Source organism: Mercenaria mercenaria, chromosome 14 (genome assembly GCF_021730395.1).
Source record: "Mercenaria mercenaria strain notata chromosome 14, MADL_Memer_1, whole genome shotgun sequence".
NCBI lineage: Eukaryota > Metazoa > Mollusca > Bivalvia > Venerida > Veneridae > Mercenaria > Mercenaria mercenaria.
The window spans coordinates 54,379,227-54,395,002 of NC_069374.1; the positions used below are offsets into that span (position 1 = coordinate 54,379,227).

Here is a 15,776-nt window from a genome sequence, read left to right on the forward strand (position 1 = left end):
TTTCGTAATGAACACACGACCGTACTAAATAGACTGGATTTTTAATACTGTTCTAAACATGAACGTTTAGACTTACCAAGAGGCTCAAAAGAACCAATGGCATTTATCATAAAAACTATCTGTTATTATAGCTTTTTCTAGTAATGACTAACTGTCACAAGTCAAGCATAAAGACATGATAAATTGTTGCTTTGTCTGCACGAAGGGAACATAAAAATTGACGGTATTAACATTTGGATTCGTTTTGAAATGAAATATGGAGAAGTGTCGAGTCATCGATCTGGTTGCTCAATATAAAAATGTTTCATCAATGAGTATGGAATATTCTTGTCTATATCAGTAAACATTTCATACAATAAATGACAACTAGCTTAAAGGATCTCCGCTTCATAAATAACTTTTATTGCTAATTTGGCCGTACGGTTCTATGATATCAACAAAACATATGTATATAAAGGTGGATTTGAACATATAATATTTGATACGGGTTGTCGTCAAAGGGATATGAGTTAGATAAAACCGAAATGACTGTTACACCGTCAGTAGCACCAACATTAGACATCCAATTCATACATGTAATACGACAATTCATATGCAGAGAAAATGTTGATTCAAATTTCATATGCTTAACAAGAGTGCCCAATTGTCACAATATACGCCCGTCACAGCAAGTTACTTTAATTTGTCCTTCAAATACTGCTATGCCTGTACCTCTAGAGCAGACTTGCTGTCAATTTCGACTAAATCAAGGACCGTAACTTCTAAGTTTGGAACCAGTCATGTCATGTAGTGCAAACAGTCAATTTTCAGTAATTTAAAGGTCATATCGCCAAAGCCAATGGGACCATTCAGAAATTTATTGAATTGGCCGACACATTATGCACATAAACATTGTGACCAAGTATAGTTAACACTGGTTAAGAACAGCTCAATATAGAGATCAACACTGTTTATATTCAGAGTAATTCAAGGGCAATAAATCAAGAGATACTTAGAGGACTCAGCTGGTTATCGCATTTGACGAAATATGCCCATAAATTTGGTGAACATTAAGTACGAACTACGCAAGTTACAGAGCGGACAGTTATCGCAACTTTGAGTAATTCTGTGAGGGTGAATACAGAGACAAGTTGTAGAAATTAGCCGAAACATTATACCCTTAAATATAAAGTTTCCTGAACAATGAATAAGAACAGAGAACAACTTTTATGGAAGCCTCCCGCTTGCGCACCGCCACGGTTAATCCCGTAATACGTCCTGTTTAAAGGAAACACTGTTTGAATATTGTTGTTTCTTTTTAAAGAAGCTGTTTATTAATGACACTTTTTGATAGTAGTGCTACGTTAAGGTCTCTGTGTATACAGATTACCTGATTAATTTATATTCATTCTATCACGTTCATGACGTCCATTAGTACCTTTTATGAGAAATAACACATGCCCGCAAAAAGTAGAAAATAGACCTGAATGACTGTTAAACAATTTGCAATTTCTTCCTGATTAAAATGTCATTGGTAGTTATTTATAACAAGAAATATCTTTAAAGAAAGATACCCAGCGTAGAGGTAATAATGAAAAATGAGAAATAAACAGGGTGTACAGACAGAAATAATTTAAATATGCATCTATGAACACATGGTTCATTTGCAAATTTCAACGAAGCAGCAAATTTAAATGATATAGGTATCATATCAGTGATAGAAGGTCAAAATGATTTGACGTCCTGTGCTAATGCTGAAATAATTTCGTGTTGGGTCAGAATTCCCCTAAGTTATCGACTAGCAAATATTTCGACCCGCATAAAATTAGTCGGACTACAATTACAACCAGCCACCACACATTCATATGCACTCGTGGTCTCCGGCAAGCTTTCTTGCAAGCGAGGTACGCCAGGGTGGGGGGTTAACTTATGATTTCTCTTGTGATGATAAATTACTAAAGACTTAAAGATGAGAATAAATCTAAATCATTTTAGTTTGGGGTAACAAAAGATAATAGGTACATGTAAGGGTAGATTTCCCGGAAGCACAGAGCACTAAAAACACAGCCCCAGAGTCATTTGCCTAGTAGGTCCATTAGAAAAAGCGCTAATGGAAAAATATTTCAGACGGGTTGCTTCAAACATCCAACAAGTACATATTCATTTATACTAAATATAGATGGAGAGGAAGGAAATGGTAAGGGGTAAAATGGAGCGTGGTGGGGTGGGGGAGGAGATCCGAAGGGGAAGTTGAACAAGGACGAATATACAAGGGAATGTCATGTTCTTTAATAACAGTCACACTATAACGTAAACCACAATAGCGCAGACACACATGTACCAAAGATAAACACACAACTACGATCAACTGGATAACGTAGAAAAACGAACAAGCAACATATAAGAAAACAGTAGGACACCGTTAATGACTCAGGAGGCAGTAAACAGTTTTCAGCTGTTAGTGTCGAATTGGCCGGGGTGAAATTTACAAATAAGAGGCAGTTTACGGAATGAAGTGCATATTTGAACTTCTAAATAATAATAATTGCTAGAATTGAAGTTTCAGCGGCTAGAATTGAGTTTCACTTATTTAAAAAAGATCAGTTGAGTAGCCTTGATCTTGATAGTATGACGTAATGACTTGCAGGAGCGTATACATGCTTCCTCTGAGCTAGCTTAAAGTGTGATTGTCATTTTAGCAGGGGCCTCAGGAAAAGTGTAATAGTGAAAAAACGGTACGGATGACCCATATATTTCAGCTTATTTTCAGATTTTACAGTGTTACTGGAGTATGGAACAGTGTAGCAATTGGGGCTATCATTTTCAGGAAAATTTTCTGCAGCGACTGAAAAATTGGCAAATTTAGCTTTTTTCGTCATCAGTTTCCGCGACCGGGAGAGCACAAAATTCAGGTCTTGTAAACAGAAAACTAGATATTAGAGATGTATTGCAGATGGTTTGTAACGATAGACATACAGTGATGTTAATGTTGCAATATCTTTATTTCAGGTGTGTGGTTACAGACTTTTGTGTGAGGTTTTGAAAGTTAGGTAGGCGACTCTAGGCCGAGAAGCTCAGAAAACTGTTTACTGCCTCCTCACAAGCATACAAACGCACCCACACAAGTAGGGAAAAACAATCAAGTACCGTCTTAGGAATCAGGCTGCCAAAACAAGGGTGGGGGCGGGGCCACGAAAACTTACTCAATGTAAAGGGGGAGGGGATGCAAAAAGTAGCGTAAATGCAAGGCAAAGGAGGGGACTCTACTACTACTAAATATACTCTATTGAATAGGTGTATTCGGATATTCAATATTTTTAAAACTCAGTAATAAAGTGTTTATTTTTTCCCTTGTTCCGTGTCCCGGTTGCTATAGAATATAGGATGAAATTCATTTTAAACAGCTACATCGAAAATTCATCCATAGACGCATATAGCTCAGTCAAGCAACAAATGGTGGATTCAATTTGACTGAGTCCGTTCATAATGAAATGTACGCCGTTCATCCATTTACCTAAGAATAAGAAATTAATCACTGGGGCAAAGTACGGGGAGAAATTTTACGACCGCAATACAGTAACATATTTTGTTTATCTATGTCTATATGAGCCGTGCCATGAGAAAACCAACATAGTGGGTTTGCGACCAGCATGGATCCAGATCCATGCTGTTCGCTAACAGTTTCTCCAATTCCAATAGGCTTTAAAAGCGAACAGCATGGAGCCTGACCAGACTGCGCGGATGCGCAGGCTGGTCTGGATCCATGCTGGTCGCAAACCCACTATGTTGGTTTTCTCATGGCACGGCTCATATATACATATCGGAACCTCCCTCAATACATGAATCTGTTTGGTTTAACAAATAATGACTACAGACAGATAGCAATTGGCTTCTAGTGACTTGTTGCGCAATGTTATACAAATAGTCAAAATTATCTTCTTAAATTCTATCTGTTTACAAAATTGCTTGGTGAGATGTGTGCTCTCTTGCATAAAAATATAAATACTCCACAATAGAAAAGCATTAACATTTAGCAGGTGGTGGCAGAAATTCTTGAAATTTGTACTTTGTTATTATTTTAACAGCTTAATTTGACAGAGTTTTATAAAACAAATTTTTGCATGTGAAAGTTTTAGTGACTTTTAGTGCCTACAATGTCGCATTATAGTACCTTTGTGTGAGTTTTAAACAGTAAGGATATATTCATAGAGAAAGATGAAGATTCAAAGTTTCATACCAAATGTGATAAACATGATATATATATATATATATATAACATAATATAATATATATATAACATAATATAATATATATAACATAATATAATATACATGTATATACAATTGTTTTTCCTTTTTTTAAATTAATTGTTTTTGGGAAAACTACAGTGCCAACAACATTTTGCCCGAGTGTACTAAATATGCTTTCAACACTATCTTATTCGCACACATGTGCAGATCTTGTATAAGGTATAGCTAACTCAACATTTTGTGATAAAGTTACCCAAATTGTGCCAAGTATGAAATAATTACTTGTTTAATAAATAATCAAGGCCTTCGAGTAGTTTATCGTCTAATCTATCAAGGTTCAGAGTTCAGATGCACAGGTATTGAATCACGAGGGAGTAAGCCCGAATGGTTTAAGATCGAAGCATTTAAACGATAGACCTTGATAAATTAGACGGCAAACCACAAGAAGTTATTGATTGTTTTCATTCTTACATGTTCACTGTAATTATTGACGTCAAATTGCTTTGTTTCCGGTCCGCGCGTCAATAGTTGTTTAACGCAGAATATAGAGAGCTTGAACTTCTTCTCTGTTTCACTGGCAAATCAAAGCAGACCATGTTAGAATAAGAAGTACACCATGGGTTGTTCATTGCCAATATCTTACTATGATCACCAAAGAAGTGTATAAACGCTGAAGGTATTTATGAAGTTTGACTCATCTTCAGTTTTTATGAAGATGGTTCAAATACATCAAATATATTTGACATTTCTGATTTACCTAGTTGACAAACTCCATTAGACACAAACTATGATGTTCTTGATTTTATAACTTCCTTTTCGATCAATAGCTCTGTTATAACGCTGTTTCTGCTTGTAGATTGAGCGATTAGGAGTTCTCTACAAGAAGCCATAAATCAAACTAGCTGGTAAAACATTTAAACGAAATATAAGCACTGTTATGGAAGTTATACTCTTGGTTGTTTATCAGCATTAGATGCAACATGTTAAAAATGTTAATCTGGGTTGGTGAAACTATTTATCAGAGTTGGTAAAAAATGTGTATCAGAACTAGTGAAGAAACTGCTATAAGACACTGCATATAATATGAAATTTTGGTTAATCTAATTACTATAGTAATTTAAGTCCATTTTCCCCTCTTTTGTTTGGCAATATTCTTTTAAGACATACGAGACATTTGAAACGTTTCACTTCTCACCCGGATATAATAATACTTAACAGACAGTGATCGAACGCAAAATATTTTTTCTGAGCCTGGTCTCCCAGTAAATTGTGTTGGTGTATTTGTGCAAGTCACTGTGTGAATCACTTTGAGCTTACTTTGCTATAAATACACGCATTAAATAACTTTAGCTCTTATATTGTAATATGATAACACGAAACTACTTGAGCCGTGTCATGAGCAAACCAACACAGTGGCTTTGCGACCAGCATGGATCCAGACCAGCCTGTGCATCCGCGCAGTCTGGTCAGAATCCATGCCGCTCACTTACAGTTTCTCTTATTGCAATAGGCTTTAAAAGCAGAATCAGCGGCACGGGCATGATTTCTGTCACGGCGGAACAAGAAACTGTTATGGAAAGAGAACGAGCCTGTTCTGTTCAATAGGAAAATGTCAAGTATAAAACTATTCAACTTAATAATTATCTGTTATACATTTACTTGATGGTTGACCGGTCAAACGTAAAAACTTTCTCTCAAGGTCCTAAGTTCTGTCTATTGACTTAATGAATTTAAATTGATTTTCACAGTAATATTTTATGGTGTTTTTTTTTGGCTTATTAGCACAATAAACATATGTTGAACAGTCACGTAACACAAACTACTATGGACTGAAGACATATATAAGGAGTAATGTACATGTATTAAAATAGATATGTAGTTAGCATGTTTTATGTGTTTGTAAACATAATGTTTATCTGCAATATCTCTAATGCACGCGTTGTGCGACTTATGCTAGGGGGTGTGAGAGGTGTTGCACATTCCATTACCTCTCATGAACAGATTTAATCAAACCGAGTCTGCTATTATTCTTCTTGTTTGCATTCTTTGCTTCCAATGGATCTTTTTACAGATTTTATTATGAAATAAGTTATATGTAAAGACATAAACAAACTTCTGTAAACACTCACTTAAAGTCCCCTGTTAAAACTGCAGTCTACTTTTGTACATAAAAGTATTTATAAATATATGTGAAAAAGTCATTTTAGCATTAGACTTCTTTTTATCGTTTGTAAGAAATGTTTTTTACAAGAAAGTCTATGGGACCTTTGTAAATGACGTGTAAATATAGGGTAACCTTAGTATACTCTTGTTTTATGTCGGCTCTCTATATTTATCATTCCGCAACGGAAGATTGTATAGAAGCGTGATAAATTTAGTTGCATTGATGTTACCAACAATGTGTAAGACATGCAATTTCCCCAGTATAACAGAATCATTCCTCTGTGTTGCGTCTGCACGGCAGGACGTAAAATACTCCTAAAGTTGTAGATTTAGTCACAAGTGTTTTGCAAAGTGTAAATACTGTGTTGTATTCAATAATGGAGAGTATCTTACAAACAGACGAAGATATCAGGTATTCAAATTCAAATATTTTAAAAAGGTGCATTTTGTGTTATACGTATTTAATGCGTGATCACTGTGTTTAATTGCAAATGTCTAAACGAGTGTTTTAACGGATTTTCTAATAATTTGGTAAATGTTTCTTGTATTCTTATAATTCGCTTAGTGTTTCTTGTATTGAAAATTCTTACATTGGCCAATTTATCTAATGATCTATGTAACAGTATATGCTCTAGTGGGTAGCAGAAATTCAAAATGCAGAAGCGGAAGACTGGATATTTTCCCTCGTCCACATTTTCCATACATCTACTGTGTTAGCGGGAGTCCTCTGTGGCTTTCATAAAAAATGGTTTACATTTAAAGCGATGTTTTCAAAATACAGGGATTATTTAAAACATAAAAATAGTTTATTTAATGCATGTTATTCGTCCATAGACAAAGAGAGGAAATGTTCAAGATACATCATGCGTTGTTTAGATACATTTTTATCTCCTTGTAAAGTCATACATCATATTTTATTTACTTGTACATGCCAGTATTACCGTGCTGAAAATGTCCTACTATATTAACATATTTCCTGTATCCAGAAAATGCATGTTTGCAGAATGACAATGAATGCAAGTGTTCAAGGAAACTAATTACAAGAAACAAAATGCAAGATGTTTCCCATTAATACCTATGCAGCTAGACTGTTGAATGTGCATTCTTTAGTACACTTACCTATAATACCTCTTCATAGGGGGAAATGTCTCGGCAGTTTTGTCATTCCAAAATGATTTATATTCTTGTAAAATTCTAGTGGAAATTAATTTTAAATGAACATCATACTATAAAAAAGATAACAGTTTATTGCTTGATTGTTCTATAATAAGGCAAATTAAACATACACAAGAGGCAGGCGAATTATTGAGTATCTGTAATTTTGATTTCCATACAATAAATTCTTAAATTTTCCATATACTAAATGTTTTATTGGACTACGCACTAAACTTTTGACATAACATTTTATGATAATTTTCGGATGTTCAAATAGATTCGAGGAAAGTTTGTTCTTCAGTTATGCTCTGAATTCTACTACCACTATACTATTAAACTAACAATTATTAGTTTCTAAAAGTGTTGGCTAGACACCCAATAAAAATACCTAGTGTACTAGTAAATGCCAGAACGTAATTATATTTTGAGCAATATGTGGTATGCAACTTTTTAAATATGTATCAAGTACTTCGCTTCGTTAATTCAAAGAGCAAAAAGCTTAATATGAGCCGTGCCATGAGAAAACCAACATAGTGGGTTTGCGACCAGCATGGATCCAGACCAGCCTGCGCATCCGCGCAGTCTGGTCAGGCTCCATGCTGTTCGCTTTTAAAGCCTATTGGAATTGGAGAAACTGTTAGCGAACAGCATGGAGCCTGACCAGACTGCGCGGATGCGCAGGCTGGTCTGGATCCATGCTGGTCGCAAACCCACTATGTTGGTTTTCTCATGGCACGGCTCATATATGTCCACCAGATTGTTGCTTATGGTGCGTGAAGTGCTTACCTGCATTGATTGTATTTTTACGGCTTCATTTCCTTAAATGAACACACTTCTAGATGAATATCAAAATTTCTTTTTTGAAGCAAATAGCAAAGTGAAATAATAAAACAATTTATCTATAACACAAAAATTCGCTTATTACTATATAATGATATGCTCGTCCATGTACAAAATTGCTACCTCTCTATTACATGCATTGTGACATGGTAGCAAGCTGTTTTAAAGTAAAATAAAGCAGAAGACAGGTAAGTGTGTATGTTTTCTAAAGTATTTAAATGGAGGTCTTTTATTACTTTTCTATTTGTCTGATTATGTATGGAACATTATAAGCACTGCAGTGGGGAAGCAAACCGTGAATTAAACATGTCTCCAAGAGCAATCGTTTCTATGCATTACAAACTATGTTGAGGTTACGTAGTCGTTGGCTCAAATGTGTGCGAACTCAAGTTCTATTTGTTGAGCGCCCAACAGATGAGTGAGATAATATGATCAAACATCTGTTTATATCAGACTGTAAGTTTTCACATATGCGTTTATCACGCGTCAATCTATTGCATCTGGGTTTTTTGACACCATAAATGAACAATGAAACAAACATTTTTCATATTCGAACATTGAATGTTTGCGTAACTCCTGCCCGAGAAATTCTCAATTTTCCCATCAGTACATAATATGGATCTTAGGGCAACTATAGAAATCTTCTATTACTTCATATCAGGCAATCCTGTAGGTATGAATGTAATTTGGGAATTATGTTTCACATTTTCTCGGCAATGTTGCTAAAGCAATGAATAATTAATACATAGAATCTATTCAGAAAGTTTGCAAATGAAATGATGAAGTGAGTGAGATGCTTATTAAAGCACAGTGAGACATATGAGCTTTGGGAGTCACAAAATGGAATTTGCAAGGAGGAAGTGGTATTAAGCAAATAAAACTGGCGGATATACATAGTCTACCATGTGAAGTGTACATTCTATGTTAAGAAACTTTGATTGTTAACATTGAAACAAAACTGCGAGGTGTCCTTCCCCTTTGATTTAATAACACCATCTGTAAATAAAGACGATATCAAAGTAATCGATTATAAACCTTTAATAAAAGTTAGAGGACTAATATATTTTTCAGTTGTTTATTTGTAAACATTTAGAAAGGTCTTAATCCTTCCAATTATTAATTGATTCATAGTAAGATATGTTTAAAGGTTTATCTGGTATATAATTGAGTAGAATCGATAGGCGCCATACACGGTTATAGGGCTAAACGCGTGTTACAATACACTTAATGGTTCATCGTATTAGTTTGAAAGTGTGCATAAAATTGTTTGGCGACATAACCTGTACAGAAATTATAAAATCTTTCAACTGTGACGATCAAGCAGTTTTATGCTTTTGGAAGAAATGTTGGCAAGCAAACATATCGATTTTTATTTTCATTTATCTATTCTAAAATTCTATTTACCCTGAAAAGAACCCATAGAATAGCCATTAAAATTGTAATGGTTAGGATGAATATCCACAAACACGGCCGCACGATTGGCATGTTGCAAGCCGGGCATTCACTCAAACAAGTAAGTCGAGTTTTATTTATATAACGATATTTTGACTGAAACTATTATACAAAATGAATCTAATCACAATACATTTTAATACAAATGTACATTCATCATTAAAATTTTGATATTGAGTTATTTTCTTTACAAGTTGCCCGAATCTTTGGCAGACATGTGTCATAATGGCTGGCCTTAGGCTGAAGTTTCATCGCACAGGCCGAGTTGATGATGAGCTCAGAAAACCTGACAGAAGGGTGACAACGTCTGTATAGGATGCACGGATCGTTACAGATCATCTCCAAGATTGTTTGAAGACCTCGACATGCAATGCGAGGGCGACAAATGGAACGCATGCTAAACCCTAAGTCGACAAACAATCGTCAGGCGGGTCCGGGAACAGGGAACAAGAGCCAGGCGCCCGTTCAGGGGACATATTCTGACACCACGTCACCGACAACAGCGGGAGCGATGGGGCAGCCGGCACTAGCGTATGACACGGACTGATCGAATGTACTGTTCATTGTTGAGAGTCGGTTTTAACTTGTACCACAACGACGGAAGGATATGAGTGTACAGACGTCGTGGTTGAAAATTGAACGACGAGTGAGTTTTTCAACGAGACCAGTATGGCGGTGGTTTCCTAATGGTATGGGCCTGAGTGTCGATTCACACAAAAATAGTTGTTCGTTTGAACCTTAATGCAGCTGGTACCAGCAGGACATCTTGGTCCCTGTCGCCAGTCCGCACCTACGAGCCGGTGGACTTAAAATGAAATTGCTGCTGCAAGACTGAGTTCCGGCCCATACCGCACGTACGACGCAGATATTGCTGCAATAACAGAACGTTCGACATCTGCCTTACCAGCCGAAGTCACCTGATCTCAATGTTTTTGAGCACCTAGCTGAACAGGCGGGTACGGAGTCGACCTGCAGCCCATTGTAAGCCAGGAACTGGAACAGGCCCCTATGAAATGGAGGAATATTCCCAAATGTGTCACCCGGAATTACGCGCCGTCGATGAGGCAGAGATGTGTACATGTTTTGCGAGCCGTGGGAGGACACGCGAAGAATCAAATTCTCGGACGTACAAACTGTTCCATGATTCAGTTACTTTTCACATTGTTAGAAATTTGCGTTATACCATTTTGTAAATTCGGATTTCCAAGTGATATTTATTATTTGTTAAGTTTTATACCTATATGTTTATCATTTGGGATTAAATTGCGAGGAAGTAAGTCTAATGTGTTGGATCATTTATATTCAAAATTTGAACTAACTCTGTTGAGAGATAATTGAACTACATAGCATTATATAGGTGCTAAATTAGAGATGGCCCTGAGTGTATAAATTCTATAGAAACCAATGCTAAAGGTAATTAGTTCATCTTTGGTTAAATAGTGGATTTGTTTAAAATTTTAACAACTGACGAATGACACTTATTTTTGATTATTGAGTGCTTTATTCATGTTAGCTTTTAATTTGTGTATTTTTTCATCTGAGTTTCTTATTCTCGTCCAGCTAGGATACATTTTTTTAGCACAACTCTAACTTTGGTTAACATACTTCGCCTGAGGAATGATATAAACATAAGATTGCGTTACATTTCACCATAAATTAAAAACGTGGTAACACCTTGATATATTGTATAACAACTATTGTGCATAACTCTTGCATGTTACACAAATTTTGATAAGTACTTTACACATTTTTACATGACTTTATAATAAAGACGGATATCAAAACAATCAGTCGAATATGAACCATTTGCCATTGAATACATTCTTTGTTATTTCAAAATGCTTGAGGATTTAAAATTGCTTTGTTGTTGTAAAAGTTCTAAAAATTAAAAAATCAATTGGCGTCGACTTTTCTTATTGAATATTTCAAAGTTTCATTAAGTTCTGCAAATAAGTATAAGTTAACGTGGTTGTTAATTGGCATATGATCGCTCGCTTATCTCCCTCGGCGTAGATTCGGTAACCATCGTAGCGCTGTTTGACTCCAGTAGGTTTCACAGGTAAGAACAAAATGATATACTAGATAAATAAGTAAATTTCAATTCCAAGTTCTCGACGAACGTTCAAAGTGTTTCGAGCACCCAGGTGCATCTCTTACCCCCCTCCCCCCGTCCCCTAACCGACCTTATTGTTATACCTTTTTATATGACGGATCGTTCTAAACTCTAGATAATTTGAGTATTTTGCTCACCCCTTGCGCCTTCCGGCAGTAGGACTTGGTGTTTCACTGCTGCACCAATTTTTGATCATTCAAAGATACGTTAACTGGTATTCATTAAAGGACTTTTATTATAAAGAGAAGTAAAAGTGTGTTTTTTTTCAGTTTCAAAAAAAGCAATTTTAAACAATTTATTGACAAATTTAAGTATACAAAGCTAATATCCCTGTCTTTCAAAACAAATAGATTAAGTTTATCACATATTTGACGTCGTTTGAGTGAAATACTGCCATTGTTTTGGTATTACACTAGTATAATAAACTTCAACATTTTAATTCATATCTTATTAGCAGACAAACTTTAAAAAAAAACTGGGAAATTGAAAATCATATTTTCTTAAGTAGGGAAAATAGCATCCACACTGGACCTATGAAATATGATTTTCAATCTCTTAGGTAGTTCAATTTCAAAAGACAGCAAAAAATATAATGTTCAATCTCAAAGATAGTAAGAAATATGATATTCAATTTCCCAGATAGTTATTAAATTTAATATTATTTTCAATCTCCAAGATTAGAAATAGAAGACATTAAGCATAAAATGAGTACATTAAGGTAATGTTTCATTAATCATATTAGTCAGCTTTATTTTCAACATCAGAGGAAATAAATCAGCTAATGCATTCAAATCATCCTTCTTCATAAGCAAACATTAATGAGCAGCGCCATGGGAAAACCAACATAGTGCATTTGCGACCAGCATCGATCCAGACCAGCCTGCGCATACGCGCAGTCTGGTCAGGATGCATGCTGTTAGCTAACAGTTTCTCTAATTGCAATAGGCTTTGAAAGCGAACAGCATTGATCCTGACCAGACTGCGCGGGTGCAAACGCACTATGTTGGTTTTCTCGTGGCGCGGCACATTTTATTTTTGATCATGTTGTCTGCTCCAGTAGATGTCGTCTGCAACCATTCTTTTCTTGAACTGTGCAGAAAAAAGACTCTGTTCTACTGATACGACTTGTAGATATCAAACATGTAATGATCGCGCAAGCTCTAACAGAACAGAGTACTAAAGCTGGAAGCAATCGTGACGACAACACTGTCGGAAGAAGTAACCCAAAATCATAAAATATAGATCTATCCATTGGACATATTGATACCAGTTAAGAAAAATATCAGCAGACTTCTGTTTGTGAGAGGTTATAAAATGAGCAAAAAAACTTACGTCTCATACATGAAAAAGCATTTATTTATCTCACAACATCTCCTTTCTGGCGCCCTATAAAACAGTTACATAAATCTGTTTTAGACTGCAAAAGCCAAGATAACGTGATAGATGAAAAGCGAGTCCTTTTGAAAAAATATTCTCTACCAATGAAATTTGAATAAGACTGCATTTAGACAGTTTCAGTGTAACAATACCTGCCAGTATGATTGAATAATCAAACGCGTTTCTCTCGGTTGCGTCTGTCTGCAATACATGCCGTTGTCTACACCTTATTATATAATATTTCATATAACAGATAAAGAGATACACAGGAAAACGGTCAAGGAAAACAAAGGTTTTTTTTCCTGTGTGCACAGTTTAGAGAATGTCTACTTCCAGCTTATAGTTTGTGTCTCATTAAACTGGAATAAGACGGAATGGAAATTTTTGTACAGTCTGATGATGAATACAGGTATTTTATTTATTTTGTTTTCTCATAGAATGGAACTGTAGGATTCAGTTGAAAAGAGGTTACTCTTATTTACTAAACAGAATGTTGAAAATAGTGTAACGAGAAGTAAATGAAGGTTCTTACCTGATATTGCTTTTTACCTGACAATCAAACATCTCTAGCTTTCTCAAAAGTTGGAATTTTTCAAAGTGCTAAAAGAGACGTCCTTTTAAAAAATATTAGGATTGTCTATCTGTTTCATTTACTTCTCGTTGTTCTATTAGACGTGCGTTCTCATTTGTGTGGAATAGTTGGATTCAATTTTTACAATACACAGTTGGTTTTTAACGTTTGCTTCCGTAAAGGGTTTACTGGTAATTCACAGAATAACATGTTAGGTTGACTTTTTATTTGCAATGGGAAAAGGGCGTTGGGGTTAAGAAAAACTTCAACTGGCTGAGTGTAAATATGTATATAATGCACATGAAGCAAGTGGAAGATCGAATATACTTGTACTGAAACTTGTTAGGCGTCTTAGTAAATTTTTGTTTGAAAGAGAATTCTGGAACCTTATCTGGGTTACCCTTTCTTATTATCAGCGCAAATGTATTCTCACCAGATATATTAATGCAGCCATAAAATGTATCATTATATTTTATATTCAGTAAGCCTAGTAGGATGATGTAATATAATTTGCAACATCTATCTGTTAAGATTCACACCAAGTCTGTATATCTTGAAAAAAATAAACGACGAATTTCGTTTTGGTTTGAAATATAGCCAGTGCATCAGATGCAGTTTATAGGCGGTTGCGTTCTGCAAATGTAGCTTTTTTCTGTGGACGTTTGTTCTTGTTTTTATATTGATCTGATATTGTTTACTTAGCTATCTGTTGGTAGAAAGAAGTTATTTTTCATCGTATTGTTTGGGAATTTTTTTTTCCAAAATGAAGGAATAATTCTCGGTATGTTTCAAAGAGAATCTGTAGTGTTTCTACTAATTCTGTCAATACTACGAAAGATTTTCTGGCCCGCCCTCAGCTAAGTAAGATAGAACTATAGATCATGGGCTTGTCAGTTCAACATCTAGACTAGAACTATGTTCAGTGTGACAATTTTATATGAAACATTGTGTCTGCAACCATTCGTCCTCCATCGGTGATGCATGTGGAGCGGTTGGCTGTTTCTTGCGGATAACAGGTAAGTACTGGTACAGACTCCATATCGCTTGCAAAGTTATCTGCGGACGGTTAATGTTAATTGATAAATAGGGCGCGTAACGCCACGAAAAAATAAAACACGTCGGGAACGAAGAATTTTCTAAGAATCAAACTACACTGGCCGTTACAAGATGGCGCCCTTTTGGCTTCTTTTATCTGTTTGGTATTTGTCGTTTCATTATGTACTTATACTATGTATTTTTATGAAATGTCATTCATTTAGCAACCAAATACGCACTGTTGGGTTTTGTTTCAGAAAATGGGATTCTTTCAACGCAGATATTCCTTCTGGAACTTCGTCCTTGTTCGAAAGATTCAGGTTTACTCTCAAGGCAAATAAGTGTATTTAGGTAACACGTTTTCCGAAAGATGTTCCTGAGGTGTCCCAATCGCTAAACTTTCAATTTGCAGAGCTTTTTGTGATTGTATGCTGTGTGAACAATAGCAAGTCAAGTAAATTGAAGATAACAGATATAAACGACGTGGCAATCAACTTCCTCTGATGCAAGTCATTAAGTTTATATAACCAGTTGTCATGCAAATATAAAACACTGGAAATGCTGTCACTGAATGGTCATAAAATGATTTCTGAAAGCTTTTGCAAATCTGGTTTATTGACGTTTTACTCGCACCTCTATAATGAACGAGAGTTTGTTAATAAGCACAACAAATGTATCCAACAGTTTTGTATTGTTGTATAAAAGTTCTGTTTCGACTGCTCCAATATAGTTAATCCAAGGAAACTACTTTTTTAAAATATCCGGAAATAAGGCAATTAAAATAGACAAACATGCAAAACAAAGCAAATTTACACGAGTTTAGAAAGTATAAAAGGTGAAG

At 35.4% G+C, this 15,776-nt stretch overlaps 1 protein-coding gene across 1 annotated transcript in view; it reads left to right on the forward strand.

Annotated features, from left to right (window-relative positions):
• The first annotated feature begins 6,669 nt into the window (after positions 1-6,669).
• Positions 6,670-15,776, forward strand: part of LOC123527538 (putative N-acetylated-alpha-linked acidic dipeptidase) — a 301,496-nt gene continuing 292,389 nt past the window's right edge. Inside the window, exon 1 of the mRNA XM_045307054.2 lies at positions 6,670-6,804. Within this exon, the coding sequence (XP_045162989.2) occupies positions 6,770-6,804 (35 nt within the window). The 5' untranslated portion in view covers positions 6,670-6,769. The remainder of the gene's footprint in view (positions 6,805-15,776) is intronic.